Source organism: Silene latifolia, chromosome 3 (assembly GCF_048544455.1).
Source record: "Silene latifolia isolate original U9 population chromosome 3, ASM4854445v1, whole genome shotgun sequence".
Lineage (NCBI taxonomy): Eukaryota > Viridiplantae > Streptophyta > Magnoliopsida > Caryophyllales > Caryophyllaceae > Silene > Silene latifolia.
The window spans coordinates 135,971,850-135,995,864 of NC_133528.1; the positions used below are offsets into that span (position 1 = coordinate 135,971,850).

The 24,015-nt window shown below is 37.9% G+C and overlaps 3 protein-coding genes and 1 non-coding gene across 5 annotated transcripts; 2 read left to right on the forward strand and 2 right to left on the reverse strand.

Moving 5' to 3' along the window:
* Positions 1-1,683: 1,683 nt before the first annotated feature.
* LOC141650828 (small nucleolar RNA R71) lies at positions 1,684-1,790 on the forward strand. The gene has a single exon (XR_012546840.1). It is a non-coding gene; the product is annotated as a small nucleolar RNA R71 (small nucleolar RNA).
* A 2,869-nt stretch (positions 1,791-4,659) lies between these two features.
* Positions 4,660-9,497, forward strand: LOC141648110 (uncharacterized). 2 transcript variants are annotated; one of them, XM_074456575.1, is made up of 7 exons: positions 4,660-5,029; positions 5,561-5,650; positions 5,735-5,859; positions 5,960-6,056; positions 6,711-6,820; positions 7,859-7,933; positions 9,085-9,497. In XM_074456575.1, the coding sequence occupies exons 2-7, from the start codon at positions 5,581-5,583 to the stop codon at positions 9,133-9,135; spliced, it is 528 nt and encodes a 175-aa protein (XP_074312676.1). In that variant the 5' UTR covers positions 4,660-5,029; positions 5,561-5,580; the 3' UTR covers positions 9,136-9,497. The 2 variants fall into 2 exon arrangements, with proteins under 2 accessions (XP_074312676.1, XP_074312677.1); XM_074456576.1 differs by having other exon boundaries at positions 4,799-4,941.
* Positions 9,498-10,179: 682 nt separating this feature from the next.
* On the reverse strand, positions 10,180-11,307 carry LOC141649754 (F-box/kelch-repeat protein At3g23880-like). Its single transcript, XM_074458435.1, has one exon. The coding sequence runs from the start codon at positions 11,305-11,307 to the stop codon at positions 10,180-10,182; it is 1,128 nt and encodes a 375-aa protein (XP_074314536.1).
* Positions 11,308-13,544: 2,237 nt separating this feature from the next.
* LOC141648109 (F-box/kelch-repeat protein At3g23880-like) lies at positions 13,545-15,566 on the reverse strand. Its single transcript, XM_074456574.1, has one exon. The coding sequence runs from the start codon at positions 15,338-15,340 to the stop codon at positions 14,207-14,209; it is 1,134 nt and encodes a 377-aa protein (XP_074312675.1). The 5' UTR covers positions 15,341-15,566; the 3' UTR covers positions 13,545-14,206.
* Between the last annotated feature and the right edge of the window lie 8,449 nt (positions 15,567-24,015).

The window sequence follows — 24,015 nt, forward strand, 5'->3', positions numbered from 1 at the left end:
TGTGTCTTGTACTCTTGTTGCAGGTACTCCTCGGAAGATCAATTGATAAAGAAGAGAAAAGAAATTTTCGCTCATTTGGCAGGCTCAGATCGTCCTCTCAAGAAACCTATTCTGTGTCTTAACCCCATCCTTAATTTAATTTCCTTTTAAAATAATGTAATAATAAAGTCCGACTCAGAGAGTTGGGTAGGTACTGTCTAAGAATACTTTCTTTACTGTTGCCGAAAAAAAAAAAACACTAAATGTACTTTTGTCTCTTTTAATCATTGACTCGAAAATGACCCGACCAACATGCCCGGAAAAACCCGAAACCCGAACCGACCCGAACTAACTTGATAATATTGACAAACCCAAACTAACCGATCCGATTTGGCCCGACCGAACTCGACCTGGTTGACCCATTTACCAGGTCTAACTTCTACTTGATAATTACAATGTCAGTGAACCTAGAACGAATATAATAGTTATTTACTTATTTCTGTCTTAGCTGCATATGAAAGGGCACATCAATTAAATGGATTATTCCCTCCATCCTGATCATTTATTTGTCTTTGGTTTTAGCACAAAATCAAGGAAAGAGGAGGGGGAAAGAGGAGGGGGCTAATTATTAAATGACAGGTGGATCAAATTAAGTGTGGAGAATCCAATTGCTTCTTAAAAGCATTCCTAAAATATAAAGGAAATAATTAATTGAGACGCCTCAAAATAAAATAGGCTAACAAATAACCATAACGGAGGAGGTACATCTTACACGTGAATTCAGAAAGAAAAAAATTATAGCCAACATTTTGTCCAATGATTTGCAACATATAAATGGTGATATGAAGACAACTCATGAAACTTAAGTGCCTTACATGAGTATTCTCAATTTGTCTCTAATTTTAAGAGTCTCAACACAAATAATGGGTCGACGTCATCCAATAGTAATAAATTACTTAATTTTTATCAATATTGTTTACTTAACTTGTATCAGTTTTATGATAAATTAATTATAATATTAGTTTTGAAAAGAAAATAACATAAGAAATGTTATTTTAGGTAATAAACGGGAAAAATACTAGTTTAAAATGAAATATTGAATTTAAAAATTATGTTAGAATTAAAATAATAATTTGAAAAATGGTATTAATAAGTCCATTTTATATACATTTTAACCCCCTATTTTAGCTCGGTTTATTTGATTATTGCACTTCTATTAATGTGTTTATGTGTTAATTCCGTGTTCTAGTTGTGTTTGATTGTTTTCATTGAGTTTTGTAGGAAATTAAGCTATTAGTAGCTTTTTCCCATCAAAGTAGCAAGCACATGAGTTCACGAGGCTAAAAAGACTAAGCATGACCTCGGAAGGGTATTTTGGTAACTTCCAAGCCCTAGTTAGAAGTATGGAGTATGGGTTGATGAACAAGTGAAGAAATGACACTTGCATCTCTGTCCGCCAATTGTTGTTGGAGTAAGGCAAATTGAGCCTTCAAAACAGAAGTATTGAAAGATTCCTCCTTACCTTTGAGTGGCACACTTCGGGAATTGACATAATGGGCATCATAAATCGCCATGGATTCAATCGTGGCATAAGCAATATCCGTGTCAATTTGATCAAACCGCCTATTGTTGGCGGAATCAAGAATTCTTCGGGACTCGGCACAACATCCATTGTAGAATGTTATAGCTAGGAACCAAGCATCCAACTCATGATGTGGGCATTGCCTTTGCAACTCTTTGTACCTCCCTCAAGCATCATATAAGCTCTCAAGAGCTTGTTAACGAAATCCCGTGAATTGGCTACTCAAGGTTTGAGTTTTTTTCGGTGGAAAAAACTTTTGATAGAAAGCAAGAGGCAAAGTTTCCCAATTAGTGATTCCCATGGCGGTGCGATCAAGGTTATTGATCCATAGTTTTGTTTGTCCTTCAAAGAGAAAGGGAAAAATATTTCCCTAATTTGAGCTTGAGTGACACCCGTTTGGCGAATCATGGAGCAATAGTCACAAAAGTTTTGAACATGCAAATTGGGATTCTCCAAAGGACTTCCCCCAAATTGCTTTCTCTCCACAAGGCTAATAAAAGCTGGTTTGATCTCGAACTCTGGGGCGGTAATTTGAGTAGTAATGATACCGGCCGGGAGCATAGCCGCGGTGGGCTTGGAATGATTGGAAAGTTTCACCATCTTTTTGGTTGGAGATGGTGGTAGTGGAGATGATGAACTAGAAACCTCCTCCTCTTCAAAAGCTTTAAGATCGTCTAAGTAAGACTTTCTTGCACTTTCAATTTGCACAGGAGAAGTGGCTTCTTTAATTTCTTTCCAAAAACGTCGTCTTCTACACAAGGTTTTCTTAGGCTCGGAATCCGGTGAAAGCAATTCTCCAATACGAGAAGACCTGGGCATAAGACAACAATCTCAAGAAATTCGTAAGTAACGGTCTCAAGGAACAAGTGTTCCTCAAGACAAAGAGAAAACAATATAGAAATCAACAATTCTAAACGCAATAAAACCGTGCTCCCAACAACGGCGCCAAAAATTGACAGGCTTTGTCGCACACCTAATCAAAGATAAATTTCCCTAGACACAAATGAATGTAGTATGAGAGGTCGAACACAAGGAGACGGGAATTGCGTTATGAAAAGTTATGAATAGACTTCTATCAAGGTCGATTACGATTGATTTGTTTGGTTCGTTTGATAACTTGTAAAAAGGTGTAAATATATACGAGTATATGATAAAAGAGTTTAGGGAAAATTGTATATAGATGTTCATGTTAAACTCGGGATAAATAAAACTGTTAAATGTTTAGGCTTAAAGACAACCACCTCTCGGCCTTATTGTCAACCATAGACCGGGTCCTAGAGAATTTTCGTTATGACTAGGTCGTCCTACTAACACATGCTTAGTCTAATTCGATTCCGTGCCTCTCGACTTATAGAACGAATTAACAAACTTAATCAATGAATATGGCCACTAAACAAAGATTAATCAAGACGATGCAAACATGTGATAGAAACAATTAGACAATATTACATCAACCTAATTCAACATTTACAACTATTAATCATGCATGGCTTCCAAACTACTCACTCATGTTGGAAATAAAACTAATGTCAATGTATGAAATGATAAACATGATAATAACAATGTAAATATAACTAGACGAAATATTATATAAATTATGAATAAATTAAATATAAATAACATGTGAATTAGTGAAATGATAAATATGATAAGTGTAATAAGAAATGCTAATGTTAAACTAGTGATGATAACTTGATAATAAAAAGTGATAACAAACTAATATGAAATGCTAGTAACTAAATTGTAAATTTAAAATAACGATAATAGAAAATGCAATAACGTAATGAACTAGAATCGAAATTACCAAAATAAGAACTTGGAACTTGAATGGAAGAACACAAATTGAAACCCAAATAAACTTCAAAGGAAATATTGTATTATAAAGAACCACAAGCTTAATGTAAATTGTTTGGCAAAAGAAAGCTTAACAAAATGTAAAATAATATGAAAACTAAGAGAATTTGTGTTCTTAAGGCCATATGAAAGTGTAAGAGAGTGAAAAAAATGTATCCTCTAATGGCGGATTAAGGCCCCTATTTATAGTAAAATAGGGCATAACGTAAAACTCATGGAGCAAGGTAACCCCGATCGGGGACAGGCCACCCCGATCGGGGTCGTGTGAATCCGGCCATTTGGTGTTAATTCTTGATTAAATGCTCAAAGAGATCTAATGTTTGCGATTAATGTCCCTTAATTGACCCGGGTAAATGCTTCATTTGGCATCCTAAGCTTCCCAATTGACTTGGTCTTTGGACTTCCTTTTGGGCTATGACTTTCATTTCTTTGTCTTGGGCTCCAACTTCTATTTGTCATCATGCTTGCTTCCACTTAGCTTAGTGAACTCCGTTGTTTGCTAAAATGACGGGAATAAGCTACCGAATGCTCAATTTCCTACAAAATGCAACAAATACAAGCAACACACCTAGAACACAAGATTAGCTCACAAAAATACTAATAAAAGTGTGATATTCAATCAAAACCGAGCTAAAATGAGGGATAAAATCCTATATAAAATGGACACATCACTTTGATTTCAATAGCACTGGTTCAGACTCAGACTCTACTTTTACAATATGAGTCGAGCTCGATCATAGGTGAGCTCAAGCTCGGCTCGACTCGTTTACACTCTTTAGGGGGTATTTGGTTCAAGCATTATAGGTATAAGGTATGAGTTTGAAATAAGTTAAACCCATACCTTGTGTTTGGTTCACTGTTTTTGTAATTTGATAGTCATACCTCACCCCACAACAATACTTATTTTAATCATTTAACCCTAAAACAATACTTATTTTAATCACTCAACCTACAATAATACCCCACAATACCTTCCCTATTTTCAATTAACTCACCCCATTACAATACTTTAACTTATTTAATTCGGTTTCCTTAATTCTCGTGCCACCTTTAAATAGAGAGGATTATTCGGAATATGAGAGAGTAAAATTTAGACTTTCATTGTGGTCTTAACTATTCTAGAGAGTAGAGACTAGAGCCCTAGATATGTTCTATCTACGTTGAACTATTTTCCATTTCGCCTTTATTTTTTTGAAGGCCACCTTTGACTCTATGTCCCTATTTCTTTCGACCTAATGTGACCCGACTCAAATCCAGACCAAAGTACCTAATTGACCATTCCAACTTCGAGTACATGTTTGGTACTCCACTTTGGTTAACCACAAAGTCCAGAAACCGTTCCCCTACTTGTTTAAGACCCAAAACAATTTCAAGTCTCCAAGATTACACCAATAAAATCACATCTTAAATCTTATACCTTTGGAAATTGATTTCTCATTTCAACACTTGAATTGAATTGCTGTCAGTAGATGGATGTAGCTTTGAATTTTGATGAAGATCAAACTTTGGGTCACTTGCTGATTCACGTATTCAACCATTTATCTCCCTTTCTTTCTCTCTCCTCATTAATCTAAACCTCAAAGCTCTCATCTTTCTGCTGATTTCTTTCTTCAGGTTTTTTCTTACATTTTTATATCATGAATCTCTGGGATTTCTGTATTTTTTGTGGATATAATAAGTGGGCAGTGATCAATTTTTTGTGGGTCAATTCGTTGATGTTGAAAGATACTCCTTACGTCCCAATCATTTGTTTACCTTTGATTAAAATACATCGTAAAGAATGTGAAATGTAAACAAATGAATGAGACGGAGGGAGTACTTGTTTTATTTACTGTCAATTAAAATAGCTTGTGGGTACTGCTTAATATTATGTCTTCTGTTCTTAATTAGTGGTTTAAGCAAATACTCCCTCCAGTCCCGATCAATTCTGTACCTTTGCTTTTGGCATATGCGTTATATAATTAAAACGGAGACGTAAAGAATTGACTGAGATACCCAAATCAGGAAAACGTAAAGGATTGACCGGGACAATGGGAGTAGGGAGTAGATTGTAGGGTTGAGAATCTGCTGATTGTCTAGGCTCGGTTCTTGAAGTTGATGTTAAAAGGCAGTGATTTCATTTTGGGGAATTTGGTTGCATTTCAGTTGGTAAAGAAGCAAATCAAATGGGTAATGCACCATCAATGCTAACTCAATATGATATCGAAGAAGTTCAAGAACACTGCAACAAATTATGTGGGTGTTTCCCTTTATGTTACTTTTGATGATATTGATTTTTGAAGAATTGCTTATTTATGTGTGCTAATTGTTTGAGATCAGTTAATCAACAAGAAATAGTTTCTTTGTATCAAAGATTTTGTCAACTTGATCGGAGTGCCAAAGGTTTTATTTCGTCTGATGAGTTCATGTCTGTGCCAGAGTTTGCAATGAACCCCCTTGCTCAGGTTTGGTAGTGTGGTTATTGACATTGAATTCGAATACGAAGTAAAAGTAGAATTGTTGGATGAACTGATGAAATGATTCTTGTGGAATTTGTGTGTTCAGAGATTGCTGAAGATGGTTGACGGGTTGAATTTTAAGGATTTTGTCGCTTTTTTGTCAGCATTCAGCCCTAGAACAAGTGTTGAGCAGAAAATTGGACGTAAGCTATTTCTGTTAGCACTCTTTCCTTTCTCCGCTTTTTAGGCTGTTGCTTCTGTAACATTTGCCCCTCTTATTATCTTTGCCTCTAAGGTGTGCTTGGTCTTACTCTTATCATCTGCCTGTCTGTGTTGTACAAGTGAAATAACAATAAACGTGTCCTCTTGTAGCAATATATCCATTCAAGTCTATTTGCTTGTTAATATAACAAGCGGCCATATAGCATTGTTAACTTTGTTATTATTCTGATTTTGAAGCTGGAATAATATTATCTGTTTAGTGAGTGTTTACTGAGTCTTTGGGTAAGGAAGTTCATATGTGAATTGATTCTCTTAATCCGTTGGATGTGTTGAGTTTTTCATTAAGCTGTAAAACCATGGTTTTCGCAATTTTTCAGTGACTCCAACGATCATCGATGCATTTTAGATCGATTAGTTTTAGTGGTCTTTCTGCTGACTTTGGTGTATGCTGAACTTTTAGCCTTTTCTTCCCTCCTCCCATCCTCAAGGTTAGGTCGGTAGATAAACAAGTTGTAGATAGGATTTTTTCTCATTATATTGGTGCTCAGCCTTCATATAACTACTTTGCAAGCATCTCTTCACTAAAACCCTGTGGTAGCTCCAAGTTCGGTATTCTAACAACCTTGTTTTGCCAGTTATTTTCAAAGTTTACGATTCAGATGGTAACGGGAAAGTGACTTTCAATGACATATTGGATGTGCTAAGCGACTTGACAGGCTCCTACATGTCTGATAAGCAAAGAGAGGTATGTACATCACGCACATGTTGAAACTTTTTTGGTGAATCATATGACCACCACGTTCCCATCTCCGTTAATTTTATTTCAGCTCAAGCAGTTGAACATTTTATCGCCTATTTGAAAATTTGAGCAGTTATAATGGGTTCATATTTTTTGAAGATCCGCTTTTCATGGTAATGAGTTTATGCTTACTAGTTGTCCCGATATAAAAATACACCTCTTATGTACCCTGGTACCAGAAACCAAACTGATGGATAATGATATGTTATTGAGCCAAACTTACTAGTTGTCCCTATATAAATATGCTGTAGTAGTTGATAACTAAGACAGTCAAGTGTGAAAGAAATATTTAAGAGAGAAATTATAGTAGGAATGTAGGATGAATTGAGTAGTTTGTATTATGCAGAGAAAAGTTTAGCAGCATTTGGTCTTGTACACGGGGGAAGGATTGAAATGTACTGTATGTCTGTAGGGTTGAGTAGGAAGAGGTTCTCTCGTCAGTTACCTTCTGGTCAATGCACTTTTTCATTTGCTGTAGTTTGGAATAACTTCTCAGCAAATAAAAAAATAGGCACACATGAGATAAAAGCTTCCATGAAAGGAACAAAAGAACTTGTGTGTGGAATGTATTGCTTCCACATGGCAGCGTCACTATGTTCATAATATCCGTGCTTCTCATAATGTTACCAGTCACAAGTTACACATATGCTTCTCAAATGTATGTACGCTTGCCCCTGTGTTGCAGAGATGCACATCCAAAATAATTAAGAGTTATTTTGCTAGCAATAAGATGAGGAGGATTATCTGATGGTTGAATCTATAATTTGCCCAAAACTTGTCCCCATTATGCGAATTGTTACTCTTTTTTTTTTTTTTTTTTTTTTTTTGGAATTTGTGCTTGCAAATGCTAATACTTGATCAAGGTTCGCTTCTCTTAGCCTTTGTTAAGCTTCATGTAAAGTTTTCCAACAATACCGAGATGCTTGTTTGCATGATTATTTTACACGCTAGGGTTTGTTTCTGATAGGTTGTTTTGTGTTGTAGGAAGTCTTAACGCAATTGTTGAATGAAGCTGGCTACACAAGGGATTCATATTTGCTTCTGGATGATTTTGTTAAGGTACCATGATTACCAATTGATATATCACATAAATCATCCAACGAGTCTTGTAACTCAACTAAATAGTCATATCCATAATGGCTGAGCTTTCGGGTGATTATTGATTGAAACTGTACAAGACAAATGTATAGATCGATAGAATCTCGTTTGATGCATGATTACTACATGAAATCTCTGTAATAGCTCTGTTGGGTACATGAAATCTCGGAGTGAATATGTATTGTACAAAGCTGAGATTCTACCAACATATACTTTTTTCTCACCTAAAAAGCTACTGCTATCTCTGTTCAGTACATGAAATCTCAGGAATGTGCTTTAAGGAATTAATGGGGTTCACTGTTTTGTATAGAAATCGCAAAATGATATTAGATTCAGTGCCGTCTTCTTCTGCATGTAGATATAAGACCAGAATTTTCATTCACCTGTCTAGACTGATTATAGCTCTAATTCCTTCTTTCTGATTCTCATTTAGAATCTTGGTAAACCAGTTTCTCATGATTTTTCTAATAACCTAGAAGTTTTTGATCTATTTTCTTTTTCCTGGTAAATCAGTTTCTCATGATTTTTCTAAATTCTAATAACGTCGAAGGTTTTGATCTATTTTCTTTTTCCTGACTCATTTAGGTTCCTGTTAAATTTCCTAATAACCTCCTCAAGCTGGGTTCTTCGTAAACTATTTTCTACTGTCTGTGTATTCTCTAGAACCTTTTTCTGCTAATTTTGCGTAGCTTCAGAAACGTTCAGCTAAATTCATTAAAGTTCTGTAAATGTCATCTTGTCAGTAGTATCTTCTGTTTTACTCTTGTAACCCGGTGAAAATTCTGATATCTATGAATGTGGCTAATTTGTGGAAGTTTTCATGTTTGGGTCTGAAATGAAGTCTTAAAGTTGTCGCCATATGACGCAGAAAAAAGTGAAGTGTCACATCCTCACATAGGACCTGACTGCATAGTGCATACCCTATTCTTGGCCCCAGGTTTCTCTAGGCCGCTCTTATGAGAACACATTGAACACCCTAGTAGACGCCTCTGAAACGTCTACTGCGGCACATAATGATTTGCTTTTATCATGCATCTTAGTTGGTGAAATTGTTTTTCTACTGGCTACAGCGGTTGCATCTTACATTCATTGTTTTTCTTTGTTCTGGATAGATTTTCGCAAACTCGGACATGAAGATGGAGGTCGACATTCCAGTTGATTGATAATTTCAGAGAGCATTCATCTTGGACTTATCAGCAGCAACTGCTAATTGGAACATAATCTCTTGGTTCATTTATACTAATATGATCGCTGATTGCTGATTGCTGATTGCTGATTGCTGATTGCACAGTCATTTACTCTAAAACTATTCTTTTCTTAAGTTTTAGTAGTTGGCTATTAAATTTTGGCGACTTTAAATTTGATAATCGCTGCAAAAAGACAGTCAGGAATCGGATGACATGTTCCGGTTTCAGTCTTGACAATCTCCTTTACTGATGTTCTGTTACTCTTCAGCAGTAAGATTTCAAATAATGTTCTAACTGTATATTTTAAGAATTCGCAATACGGAAGTATTAGTAATGAATGTGTTCTAATAAAGCAAAACAAATTACTAGTACAATATTACAACCTTTATTTATGCCTGCTAAACATTACACTTCCATTTCGGTCAATTATTTACATTTCGGATTTCAAGTTATTGTCGGCCTTTCTTTACCTTGTCGTTTTGGCAAGGTTTGGGCAAGTAGATAACAATTTACACTTGCTCAGACATGCTTCAACTTCGCTCCCTCACCCTACAGGCCTACAGTAGCTTCACCAACCACCGCCTGTAGGCCGTAGCCACCCTTCACGGACAACCCACTTGTTGATGACGCTAACTTCTGACTGAGGACACCAGCTTAATTACGGTCTGGGCAAACATGGGAGGGTGAGTTGTGGAATAGAGTCTATTTTCATGGTATTTGTGCTGAAAGAAAAGGTAACCCGACCACTGATAGAGGGTAACAATACTGCAACCAGCTAGTCTTGCTATAGACGGATATATCCGTCTATAGCTAAAGACGGGTCAAATAGTTTGAAAGTGGTGACATTTTTGGCCCCCACCACCCCACTTGTTGCTTGTCCTATTAGGAATGTGGTATTGTATTTGGCCCGTCTTTAGTTATAGACGCATATATGCCATCTATAATGAGATTTTGTGTACTGCAACACCCGATCCAAACTTGAAAAGATTAACAGGATGTACGCCTAAACCTGACATTCTCTTACAACTGGTTTACAAAAGGTGAAATGAAACTTTCAAAATAGATATCGGTAGAACCTATTTCACCAGAAAAACGAGCAGCCACCTGAGAATCGTCAGGAGATTCCTGACTCGGATCAATCACCTTGAGTTGGCCCGGACTTTTAGCCAAACACTCGCCTTTCTCAGTGAAGTTAAGGAAAGACATGCCTCCAAGGTTTACAGAGAATAGTTTCTCCCACGAATTCTCATCACCAAATTGCTTCAGTACCCAAACATCGGAACCTCGATCACCTTCACAATACAATGACACACACCCTTTCATCACAAAGAAATCTCCTCCCTTATATTGACTAAAATGATCAATCCATGGAATTTCTTTCAATTTATCATCAACTAAATCAACCCCGAGAATGTACTTAGTCGCTCGCCAATCCCCCAAACTCTTATCAGGCCAATAAAGAGTATCATTGATCACAAATATCCTGAAATTGTCTAACCTCAAAGCGTACGCATAAAATCCGCAAAACTCAGCAATTCCTTTCCATTCTCCTGTCCTCAACGAAAACACATATAAATCACCATATCCGTTTTCTGGACGCCAAAATAAAGCTAGAATCTTGTAGTCATCAATCGACGATGCATAACCGAATCCACAATCCGACACCAAATCTTCACCTTCAGGGTTCTCAATTTTACGGCATTGATGAGTAGCAGGGTTCCATACACAAAAATTACCATACATTTTACCTACTTTAAGGTACAAACACAATAATCCATTACAAGAACCCGCAATATCTAACGATGTAAAAACCCAATTTTGATCCAAATCCAATCTAGCTAAATCACCCACGTTATCATTTTTATCACAAGGTAACAACTGCAGCTTAAACTGCTGTTCTAAACAAGGATCTTTGTTAAGAATAACAAACCGAGGACGTAAAGATGAAAACTTGAAGTGAGATTGTTGAAATTCAGAGCTAGAAATGATTGAAAGCCAAAACTTGCAAACAGTTTTGAAACGAATCAAGGATTTTACAGGAAGTATAGGAAGAATATACTCAACTATAAGGTGGTCAGGAAGAGATGCTGTCATTCTATTCTTCATTGATCTATCAAATTCACGATGCCCACTTCCCGAAGTTGCCATCTTTTTAAGCTTATATCGCCGGACACCTTATGAAATTGATGTAGGTTTGAAGTTGATGGGTGTATGCATAAACCTGCACTGCACCGCTAATTTGATAAACTTCGGAATGCTGTTTGGTACAGCATAATCCCGAACTTAAACCAAACCGTTTGCATGTCAACGATTGTTTTTATTCACACACATGTCCATCTCTATCTTCCACGGGTTCCACAATCTTTATCCACAAGACCAGAATTCTCTGTCACCTGTCAACATAATTGATTAAAGCCAAATTATCTGACATATTAACCTCTTCAGTTTTTGGCCTGAAATAAATGATATGACCCACCTAGGCCTGGACTGCATACCTTTTCCGGATCCCAAGTTGCAATAGACATCGGTAATGAGATCATGTTGAACGCCATAGTAGATGCCACTGAGTCGCCTACTGCGGGCACTTATGATTTGGCTTTAACTGTTGGTGTTTTTCTTCCATTGATATTCTTTATCCTTGGTAGTTTTTTGCAAACTCGGACATGAAGATGCAGGTTGCCATTCTGGTTGATTGATAATCTCAGAAAGCAATCATCATCTTCGCCTTATCAGCAACAGCTGCTAATTGGAACGTTATCTCTTGGTTTATACTAATTGACTGCTCATAGCAGTCATTTACTCAGAAATCTCAGACGCGAAAACAGAACTCTGATCTTTGGGCAACCATATAGCATATTTTACAAGGTGATTCTAGCATATGTCGAACCTAGATCATAATTCATAAACGATTCAAACACCAGAAAAATACCCCACATCCTAAACAAACCTAAAATGATAACTGAACAACAAAAACAAGCAGATAGTTGTATAAAAGCAATCTACAAAATATGTTTTACGACAGAAATAACACGAGCTACTCCGTATTGCTATTTGTCTTGGTCATAGTTCAATCTTTAAGCCGTCTCAGTCATTTCTTAACCTTTTTGGGAAGCATTAGGCAAGTAAATAACTAATACACACTACATATTCACATGTCTCAAGTCTCAACTTCCTCCGTCGCCACCACACCCAAGCTTCACCAACCACAGGTGGACAGCCACCCTGACAACTTATTTCCACTTGCTGATGGCACCAAACTCTGACCACAAATGAAATCTTGATACCAACCTAGGATCTTGGCAAACATGGCAGCACGGGAAAGGAGATTATTCAAACTGGTGGATTGTAGACATGCTAAATGCATTGTGCAGGGTAGGGTTGGAATTTCACTTACGATTGGTTCACAAAGGGAGAAATGAAACTGTCAGCATAAACTTCTATTGAAGCTATTTGACGAGAGAAATAAGCACGCACCTGAGTTTCTTCTGTAGATTCTTGATTCGAATCAATTACCTTAAGTTGCCCAGGACATTTAGCCAAACACTTGCCGGTCTCAGTGAAGTTGAGGAAAGACATCCCTCCGAGGTTAAGTGAGAAACGTTTCTCCCATGAGTTTTCGTCACCATATTGCTTTAGTAACCAAACATTGGAACCTTGATCACCTTCACAATACAATGACACACCCTTTCATCCCAAAGAAATTCCCATTTTTATATTGATTGAAACAATAAATCCATGGAATTTCTTTGAATTTATCATCAACTAAATCACACCCAAGAATGCACTTGAGCTTTTGCCAATCATTCATACTCTTACGAAGCCCGTGAAGCGTAGCTTTATTCACATTTCTCACATCATCAATTTCCCGTGCTCTATAAAACTCATGAAACCCATCAACTCTTTTCTATTCTCCTGTCCTCGAAGGAAACACATACAAATCACAGATCCCAGTTTTTCTTAAAAATAAAATAAATGCGGGTCAATAAACTCATATTCAAATCCATTTCTTCACCAACAGGGTTCTGAATTTTGCAGCATTGATGAGTACCATGGTTCCATACACAAAAAAGACTATACTCTTTTCCTACTAGAAGATATACTTGTACAACGTAGTTTAGTTTAGGATTCGTTTGTACGAGTGACGTACAAGTGTACAACTGATAAGAAGAATAGATCAAACTAAACAAATGACCACCAATTTTAGTTGATAAAACTATGTTGTACCTCTCAGGAGTTCTGAAGGAAGAACCCATCCCTAACCTTGAGAATTTGATGTTTGGACCCACAGTTGGCCGCTGTAAAGACGATTTGCTCCAAAATGACCCGACCAGAGTGAGCCGACCCATGTGGACCCAAAATTAAAATGACACTTGGGGCTATCCACATTAAAATCAATCAAATTTGTATAAATGCAAATTACAGAAAAACGTTTTAACAATGGAAATAACAAGAGCTACTACAATTAAGCATTGGAGAAACTTAGAATCTTCGATAATATAACAAATATTTATTTCTTTGTAATATGAATTATCCCTTCTACAGTTCAAGTCAATTGTTTATCCGTTCCATTTGAACCCGCCTTTGACATTTGTTTACTTTTCTGTTTTGTGTAAGGTTAAGCCTAATGCATTAAATGCATTATAGATTACCCTTCAAGCATCTGACCACGGCTTTACCAACCACCACCTATAGGCCATGGCCACCTTTGACAACTTTCTTCCACCGACAACCTGGTCACACCAACATCTGATCACGAATGACATCTCGTTTCCAGCTAAAGGTTTGGGCAAACAAGAAAGGGTGAGAAATTAAAGTGGTGGATTGTAGACATGCTGCACGCATTGCACAAGATGGGGTTGGAATATAGTATATTTTCTTCGGGTTTATGCTGAAAACAAAGATAAACAATTGACCGCAGTAAAGGGAGTAGTTTATTGGCTTACAGCTACATAATGCCATCATCAAAGAGACATCTTCATGTGGAGGAATTGTGGGTAAAAAGGACATGACTCAAACCCGAAAAGAACTTGATCAACCCGGACTTCTCTTATTGGTTCACAAAAGGCGAAATGAAACTCTCAACATAAACTCCTGTTGCAGCTATTTGACCAGAAAAACAAGCACCCACCTGAGATTCCTCAGGAGATTCTTGACTAGAATCAATTACCCCGAGTTTTCCCGAAGTTTCAACCAAACACTTGCCCGTCTCAGTGAAGTTAAGGAAAGACATCTCTCCAAGGTTAACAGAGAACAGTTTCTTCCACGAGTTCTTGTCACCATACTGGTTTAGTACCCAAACATCGGAACCTTGATCGCCTTCACAATAGAAAGACACACACCCTTTCATCCCAAAGAAATACCCCCTTTTATATTGATTGAAACAACTTATCCATGGAATTTCTTTCAATTTATCATCAACTAAATCAAACCCAAGAATGCACTTAGGGTTTTGCCAATCATTCATACTCTTACGAAGCCAGTTAAAAGTATCGTTTATCACAATTATCACATCATCAAACTTATCTATACTTTTCCATTCTCCTGTCCTCAAAGAAAATACATATAAATAACCACCCCCAAGTTTTCGCTGCGAAAATTGAGCTACAATCTTGTAGTCATCAATCAAAGATACATAACCAAACCCATAATCCAAACACAAATCCTCACCAACAGGAACCTTAATTTCCCGGCATTGTCGCGTAACCGGATTCCATACAATAAAACTACTATACCTAGATTCTACTTCAAGATAGAAACACAATAATCCATTACAAGAACCCACAATATCAATAACTGTAAATACCCAATTTTGATCAAAATCCAATCTAACTAATTCTCCTACACAATCATTCCTATCAAAAGGCAACAAAAACAGCTTAAAATCAAAACTATAATAATTCTCATTTACCCTATGATCTTGATTAAGAACAACAAATTGAGGGCATAAAGATGAAAACTTGAGATGGGTTTGTGCAAATTCATAGCTAGAAATGATTGAATTCCAAAACTTGCAAACAATTTTGAAACGAAATAAGGGTTTTACAGGAATTCTAGGTAAAATATGCTCAACTATAAGATGTTGAGGAAGAACTGCAGTAAGATTTTGATGGGTATTGATTTGTATCATCCTGTTCTTCATTGATCTATCAAATTGATCATGCCCAATTACCAAAGTTGTCATTTTTTAGCATAAATTGTGAGAAAACTTACAGAAATTGCTGAAATTGATGGTGGGTTTGAAGTGGATTGTAAATTTAGTACAAATTAATTAAGTAGAGCCGTAGAGGAGAGACGGAAAATGATGTGAGTTGTAAAATTAGTGGAGTTTGAGAGAGGATAGATTGAGAGCATTGTCGTCTCTATCTTCCAATTCCACCATCTTTATCCACTTTGTTGGGCCTTACATTATTCGTTTTTACGCTTTTATGTTGTTTATTTAAGACTTAATAGACTCGGTACGGATTAGTCGGATTGGGTGCGGATTAGTTTGGGCCGGGTGACTTTGGGTGTATTATACAATAGGATCAGTTTGGGTTTGGATTATTTTGGGGATCGGGTATATAGTCACTGCTCAATCACGTTAGATCATTTTCGAGTTAGTGATTAAGAGGGATACTGCCACAGCCGTGGGTAATGGAAGACAGACTCAGTTTAAGGGTATATGGACGGATCCCTGGGTATGGCATTGGGTATTCGAAAACGTGTAGGGAACGGTGGGAGTATTAGGGTATGGACAGATCCATGGGTTCCGGGGACTGGTTCTAGACGAGTTATTTCCCCTCGTGGAAATGTTGATGCCAATATGAGGGTTGAGGATCTAATGGTGGATGGGCCGCATTGGGATAAGGAGAAGATTAACACTCTGTTCTTACCGTTTGAAGCTGATCGCATTTTGAGGATGTATTTGTTTGAGGTGCCTATGGAGGATGAGTGGTGCTGGGACCATGGAAAAGATGGCGAATATTTGGTAAAGTCGGGTTATAAACTGCTTGTTGATGATGGGGATGCGGGAATTGAGCAATCAGATTTTACAAAGGAAAGCTGGTTATGGAAATCTATTTGGCGAGTACTGGCCCTTCTCGCATTAAGGCTTTTATGTGGCAACTCTGTCATAACGCGATTTCGACTAAAGCTAATATAGCATCTCGGCTGGCACTACAAGAAATCAGTTCTCGGGCAACTAAATTAGGCGACAGATATCTGTCGCTAAATGCAAAATGGTGATTGAAATCCGTAACCACATCCCAGTCGCATTGGCTAGTTGCCTAAATTTACTCAGGTGACGGATTCGGTCGCCAAATTGGCGACGCCTGTTTGGTCGCCATTTAGCGATGGATAGGCTACAAACTATTTATAACACTACTACAAGAAAAACTAAAACATGCGACATATTTTTAGCGACTGATACGGGTAGTCGCCAAATTGGCGACTGATATCAGAATTAGCGACTGAAATCAGTCGCTAATTTGGCGGCTGATTTTTTTAAAAAAGGAATTTTATTTAGCGACCGACTTTCAGATTTAGTGACTGAAGTCGGTCACTAAATTGCTTTATAGAAAACCCGTGTAATTCTTCCTCTCTCCCGCTTTACTCTTTCGAACACAAAAAAAAAGGAAAGGCGACTACGATCTCCAGCGACGACACCACCTCCAGCGACGGCACCACCACCTCCACCGCCGTGGCCACCGTCCTCATCGCCTCCACCACTCTATTTAATTAGGTTAGTTTTTTTTGTTTAATTTCAGTTTAATTGGTTTAATTTGTTAGATTAATTTGTAGTTAGTTGGATTAAGTTGTGGTTAGTTTGTTCGATTCATTTGTAGTTGGTAGGTTAGATTAATTTGTAGTTATATTTTAGTTTAATTTGTGTTTGAATTAAAAGGGAATGATTAAGGGGGTTTGTGTTTAGGTTTAGGGTTATGGGTGGGGGGTTGGTCGGCCGTGGGTGGCGGTTGGTCGGCCGTGGGTGGGCGGTGGTGGGCCGTGGGTGGGGTGGGTCGTGGGGTGGCCTTGGGTGGGTCGTGGGTGGTGTTTGGTGTTGGGTAGCTAAGTGAAACCGTCTTATTATTATTAGTATTAAGCTAAGTGGAACCGTCTTAATATTATTATTATTATTACTAAGTTAAGTGAAACCATCTTATTATTATTAGTATTAAGCTAAGTGGAACCGTCTTTTGCATTAATGGAATTAGCTAAGTGGAACCGTCTTTTGGATTAAGAGAAATTAGCTATTAGCTAAGTGGAACCTTCTTTAGGACTTGATTTTGATAAATTTAGTTTGATAATTCATGTTATTGATGAATTGAGGTTGAATAACCCTGTTTTTTTTGTTTTTCTTTTCTCCTTCCAGGGTTGTCACCACGCCGCTGAGCACCACCGTCCGCCGTAGCTGTTGCTTCTCGTTTTCTTTTCATTTTTGCTTTTACTTGATTAGGTAACCTCCTCTTACCAGCTACCTTTTGAATTTACTAATTTTAGTTCAAATTATGCTACGGACTCTAGGATAGAAACCTTTATTATGTTGTTGATATTGTGCTATTGGTTGACTTAATTAATTTAGTACCAAGTGTTGTTTATCTTAAACTTTAAATTAGTGTTAGTTTGATTTGATGTTGACTTAGTACCCGTTCAAGAATTACTCATTAGGAGTAATTCTTGAATAGTTCCCATTTTGGGACTGTCTTTGTACATTTCAAGTCATTTTGGTAGTAAACACGTACTTGTGATTTATTAATGAGGAATGAGTTTGGGCGATCCCTTTAATGTTCTCCGAATACATGTATATGTGGAGTAATTATTTATTCTACATTGATGTGTATTTGGAGAACTGAAGGGAATTGTTGCCTAATTTTTTCCTCATTAATAAATTACAAGTGTGTTTGCTAGTGACTTGGAACGTACATTGACGGGTTTAGGTTGGAGTGATAAGGACCCCATTCGAAGATGGATTACTTATTGACAATATTTATATATTGTTTTCATATGTTTATTGTATAATGTGGAGTATAATGTGAAAATTTTGTATGTAATATTATTGTTATTTTTAAAAAATGTTTAAATTATTGTGGGTTCTTCTTTAGATTAAAATGAAGAGATTGGAACGTTCATGGATGTATGAAGGAAGATTAGACAATTCCAATAAGAAAAGACGTCCTACCGCTAGATTTATAAAGGGTGTTGGCGAGTTTATTGAATTTGCTAAACAACAAGATGAATATGACTTGGCAGACAAAAAACTTAGGTGTCCTTGGAAAAAACCTGAAATACCAGCTTGACATTAATTAAAGTAGAAGACACTACAAGTAATCTGCTCTCGGGCGACTGAATTACGCGACAAAAATAGTCGCTAAAAGCTCTCGGGCGACTACAGTCAGTCGCCATTAGGTCGTCGCAACGCTTAGTCGCCTAAATTCACTCGGACGACGGATTTCTGTCGCTAAAATGGCGACGGATAAAAGTGCAGTCGCCAAATTAGCGACCAAAACAGCGACGGATTGTGGTCGCCAAAATGGCGACGGAATGCAGGTTAGTCGCCAAAATGGCGACGGATTGTGGTCGCTATGTTGGTTGCTATTTTGGCGACGCATTTAAATCTGTCGCTATGTTGCAAAACTGGAAAATATAATCAGGGGGTTTGCGACGGGAGTGGTCATTGTTTTGGTCGCCAAATTGGCGACGGGCATTGGTAGTCGCCAATTTAGCGACGGATGTCGGTCGCTAGTGCTTGGATTTCAGTCGCTATTTTTGTCTAGATTGGACCTGAAATTTTCATTTAGCTCGAGCCAAATTGCTACAATTTGAACCTGCAATTAAAATTACAACCCAGCAGCATACACAACGCACACGATGGCCAACAACGTCACATTTCATACAAATGAAATCCGAAGTCAAGTTATTACAACCAACGCAACAATATGGTTCGTGTCCAAGTCTAACTAAACAAAGGATAAAAAAGTCTCATGCATCTAACTAAAACATCCGACAAGTAAAAGGATAAACAACCAACAACTGAGTCAATGACACGGCAAAGCAGATCCCGCTCCACTACCACCTCCTCCGGAAGGATCTTTAGGGTCTTGATTTTGTGGACGCCATCCCGGGTTGCAAGACGAGAAATAAGTGGTCATCAAATCCATTTGCTCCTTCATTCTCTTCAATTCTTCATCGCTTGCGGCCTCCCTTGCTTCCCTTTCCGCCTTCCTTTCTTCTCTTTCGGTCTCAAGTGTAGTTTGAAGTTGAGACACGATACTCGGCATATATGTTTGGCTTTGAGGGGTTCCCGAAGTAGGTCGGTCGTAGAAGAGTTCTCTGGCCATTCCGGTTCCATACACCCCTCCCCCGTTATTGAAGCCATCCACTAAATCAAGCCAAAGCTCATTATCGGATATGTCGGGATTCCTCTCTTTTCGAAGTCGAAATTTAGCCTAAAAAATTAAAGCGTTAATGATTATATGTTATATTTGTATAACAATATATATGTAATAAAAACATTTGAAAGGAATTGTATTATATACTTACATATAAATTGGCATTCTTCTTCGAATTCCACACCCTTTTCCCCTTAACTCCTTCTTTCGTATGCGTCTCATAGAAAAGCTCCGGAACCGTAGGCATCTTACCCTTATTCTTGGCCGCCTTCCGAAAATGAAAAACAAAGGTTAAATTATAAAGACTAATTAATACTTTAAATATAATCTCAAACATAATCTAACTTATATATAAAATTAAATATACGACGTACACTTGACATTGCTCAGTCATAGAATGATTGAGAACCTCCGTAATGCGTAGCATCAATGTGGGCATCCTTCTTCCCTCCCCTTTTATTGATCGCTGCTCGAGCCGACTTCTCCTTAAATTCGGGGGTATCTCTCTTCTCCATCAGTTCTTTATATGCGGTTCCTATAAAATTTTTTTGGCCATATATTAGTATTTAATTAAATAGATAACAAATGACGATAATTTAACTAATTAAATACAACCACCAAAAGTAACTAAATACCTTCCATAAACTGAGGGGGTTTCTTCCTTTTAGAAACCTTATACATGTTATCTCTTAGCCTCTTTTTGCCGATGTAATTGTATCTCTCCCAAACGGCACGCTCTTGTTCCTTAGGCCAATGAAAGTTTTGCTAGACGTAAAAAAAATCGTTAGAAAACAATGGCGGTGGAGGTGTCGTCGGTGGTGGTTGTTAGTCGTGTCGTCCGTCTCTCCTTTTTTTGTGTGTTTTGGTAAAGTATGAAAGAGAGAAGGAGAAGTCGCTGGAAATAGAGTAAAAGAGGCGGGCGACCAAAATTGGCAACCGAAAATAGTGCAGTCGCTATTTTTGCGACGGAAATCAGTCGCTATTTTGGTCAATTCCGTCGCCAATTTTTTTGGGTTTCGGTCGCTATTTTGGCTACTGATATCTGTCGCCCGAATTTTTTATTTGTCGCTAACTTGGCGACTGCGCAAATCAGTCGCTTACACTAGTCGCCCGAGAGCTGAATTTTTGTAGTGAGAACTGTAGACACCTCGTTTCTGCACCCCTCGCAAACCACCCGGTGATGATTGGGCCGCATGTTTGGTTCGCGGAACGATTTGTGACAGTTCGTAAGATTATCGTCAAGTGATTGCTCAAATATTAATGTCAACCTCTTAGTTGTCATCTACGTCCCGATACGGTCGTTTTGGCAGTAATTAGAGTACATTCGGAATCCGGGTCAAAACCGTCTCCATTTTTCGATAGGATTTGTTAAATCCCGAGTCGAATGTTACGGAATGTTCGGATATTTCTATTCCATATTTCTCAAATTTTATCTTTTGGCAAATAATATCCCGTAATATTTACATAAGATATTAAAGATAATCGAATTAATTCCGTCCTACCATAACTTAAACACGGAAATCTTTCTTAGCGGGAGGAAACCTCACGGGAATAGACGCAACGGCCAGTCTTTGCGCCTCTTCCAAGAGACGCGGTGGGCTGCTGCGCCTCTTCCGTGCCCTTATTTGCATGATTTACGTATCTTTTTTTATATCTTTCCGAGATTCACTTCCAAAGAGTCTCCGAAACCCTATTCCTCCGTGTGATTAGTATAAATAGGAGCTTTCATTCCTCATATTTCTCACGCGAGTGTCCGCCCTTCTCTTCTCCCTTTGCATTCTAGACTTCGTTCTTACTAATTGGCGCCTACGTGCTTGGACTTCCGACCACGTAAGCTCGGATCTTTCCGGGTACCAGCCTCTCCGTTGCATGACCGACCAATTTGACCACTACACTCAATCAATCTAATTAATCAACTTGTTAAATCGTTTTCCTCTTTCGAGGGCACTCTTTCCTTGCGTTCGCGTCGAGCATCACTAATCGATCTTCTTAGTTCTTCTCGTTCCGTCAACATGTAAGTCTGAGGGTGTATTAATCTCTCTTTTATTTATTGTATTTTATTATTGTATAACAATTGTAAGGTTTATGTCGAAAGTACCTCATTAAAACCGATTTCTAAAACCGTCTTTAAAACCTTTTTGCGGATTTCCAGTAGACAGACGTCGAGAAAAGACGCAGCAACCGCTGCGCCTCTTGAAGGAGCGCAGACTGCTGCGCCTCTTCGTGAGGCCGCAGCTGATTCTCGCTTCTTTTCTTCTTCCTTAAATCCTCGTAATTCGTATCAAATTTATTTCTTTTTTTGTTGTTAAATCATTAATTCTTCATCATGATAGTTTAATAATTCGTATGTATATTAACCATCATCATTAACATGTTTTAATCGTCATAAATCCGACTCAAATCCCAAATAATCAATATTTGCGGGTTTTTCGTCATTAAATTCAATTCGAGTTTTAGAGATTCAATTCGTTCATGTTGAGTTTCTGGGATTCATTGTTGATATATTTTCACCTGTTTAGTCATTAATTCGTCAATTCATTATGTTTAATCTAAATAATTCGTTTAGTTAGTTAGTTTAATTAATCATTCATTAACATCGACCCTTCACATAATTAATCCGTTGATTTCCGTCTCATCCATGTTTTACTGTTTTATGACCCATTCACATGGTAAATAATCTGCTAATAACTTTCATCCGAGTCATATCATTAATCAATCCTTAAAATTAACAATTAACATTAACGGTTTTGCGATTAAACTTCACGGCCCGAGAACTCACCCTTGGAACAGACGCAAAGAAGAAGCTGCTTGTGCCTCTTCCAAAGGGCGCGCAGTCTTGCTTTGCGCTTTGTTCAGGATGAGTTCTGTCTCTGAACTCCTTTTCTGCCTTGACGTAGTTTAATTAGTTTACGTATTAATCAACTAATATTCGTATTATCACCTTCTGATCTGTCGTGTTTTATTTCTTTTATTTCTTTTTCTCAAATTATCCGTTTTAAAGGTATTTTCGACATAAATCGCCTATCCCTTGTAATTAATGTAATTTTCATTATTGTAATTCATAGTTATTGTATTGTATTTATCATTTGTATGTTTTCACATGTAATTGAGCATTAAAATCCAACTTCGACCCAATTGTATGCCTAAAATAATTGTTCACCGACTTAGTTAAATTTCACATGTTAGGATTAAAACAATGGATGTTGCATTGCATGCATATAGCCGACGATATATCGAGTACGAATAACTTCCCTAATCATTAGTAGAGGCCGCTATCGAGGCGGGCGGGATTAGGTGTTCGATCAAAAGAGCTTCCTAATACGTACTCTCACCCCTTACTCCAGATCTCCGTGAGCACCCGTGTTCATTGGCATCCACGAGAGTCATTCTAGGCATAGAATGCTAAGGGTAACGATTGCTTAGTGTTCATGTCACTACTTTGTGTCTTGACATGACACGAGGTATTCGAACGGTTCCAATTTCCCATAAAAATTGGTGGCGACTCCATACAAAATGCAAACGCTTGTTTTCGAGCCCCTTCACCAAGCGCCCCGTGGGCGGGCCCCCGTCCACGGTTTGGCGACTCGGCTGGGGATATACACTTACGTGTAGCTAAGGGTGGAACTTGAACAAGGTTAGGGAATAAGTTTGTACAAGACAATTGTCGGTTTTCATAACTCGGTCTTCTAGATCGTTTCATTCGGCCTTCCTAGGCCCAACCCAACCCATTCGACCAATCGTCCCGTCTAAACGGTCCTAATTCTTATTTGGGCCTAAGGATGGATAGCGATTGACGTCATCCATACCATGATGCTTACTCTTGTTTGTATCAAGGGCCTTCACTACTTGAGGAAATGGACTAGGAATCGGCCTTACTCTTGTTTGGCACGAGCCTCTCCACAGACTTCGGGTTTGATGGTTCGGTATGGCAACCCACCCTTTAAACCAAAACCCTTCTAAATGCACACAGCATCCCGTTATAATGCTTGTATAAATATGTAAACCTTACGTGATCACCATTTCAAAACAAATCATGACGAATTTTCAAAAATCAAAACCCAATTTCAATCAAGAATTTCGAAATGGGGCCTTTAATTAGCACAAAATCCGGTCAAAACTCTGTCCGTTTGTCGTGTCAAAATTCGGGCCACAAGCCCATTTCAAACCTCACCTCAAGTCCACTCCTACAACTACACTACAGTTGGCTAGGACACACATTTTCAAAGACCTTGTCTTTCTTCAAAACTCACTCAACACAAGTGGCACACACCCACTTCACGAGTCAAAACTTTTCCTCTTTTAGCAAGTGTGATAGAATGGTCGATCGTGTTTTGATTCATCGCCGATCTCTTATCCAGTTTCCAAGATGCCTGGGTCAAGTGATGATACGAACCTCCAGCAAATTCAAGAAAGTAATGATCGAATCCTAGCCGCGATAGCCCAAATGCAAATCACTCAAGAACAAACCTATGACCGCCTTGAGCTTATC

Excerpts from the sequence above, each read along its gene's own strand:
- LOC141648110 (XM_074456575.1), top strand. The coding sequence starts at position 5,581 with ATGGGTAATGCACCATCAATGCTAACTCAATATGATATCGAAGAAGTT. Across the intron at positions 6,057-6,710 it reads TGTTGAGCAGAAAATTGGAC|TTATTTTCAAAGTTTACGAT; the intron begins GTAAGCTATTTC and ends TTGTTTTGCCAG. Across the intron at positions 6,821-7,858 it reads TGTCTGATAAGCAAAGAGAG|GAAGTCTTAACGCAATTGTT; the intron begins GTATGTACATCA and ends TTTGTGTTGTAG.
- LOC141649754 (XM_074458435.1), bottom strand. The coding sequence starts at position 11,307 with ATGGCAACTTCGGGAAGTGGGCATCGTGAATTTGATAGATCAATGAAG.
- LOC141648109 (XM_074456574.1), bottom strand. The coding sequence starts at position 15,340 with ATGACAACTTTGGTAATTGGGCATGATCAATTTGATAGATCAATGAAG.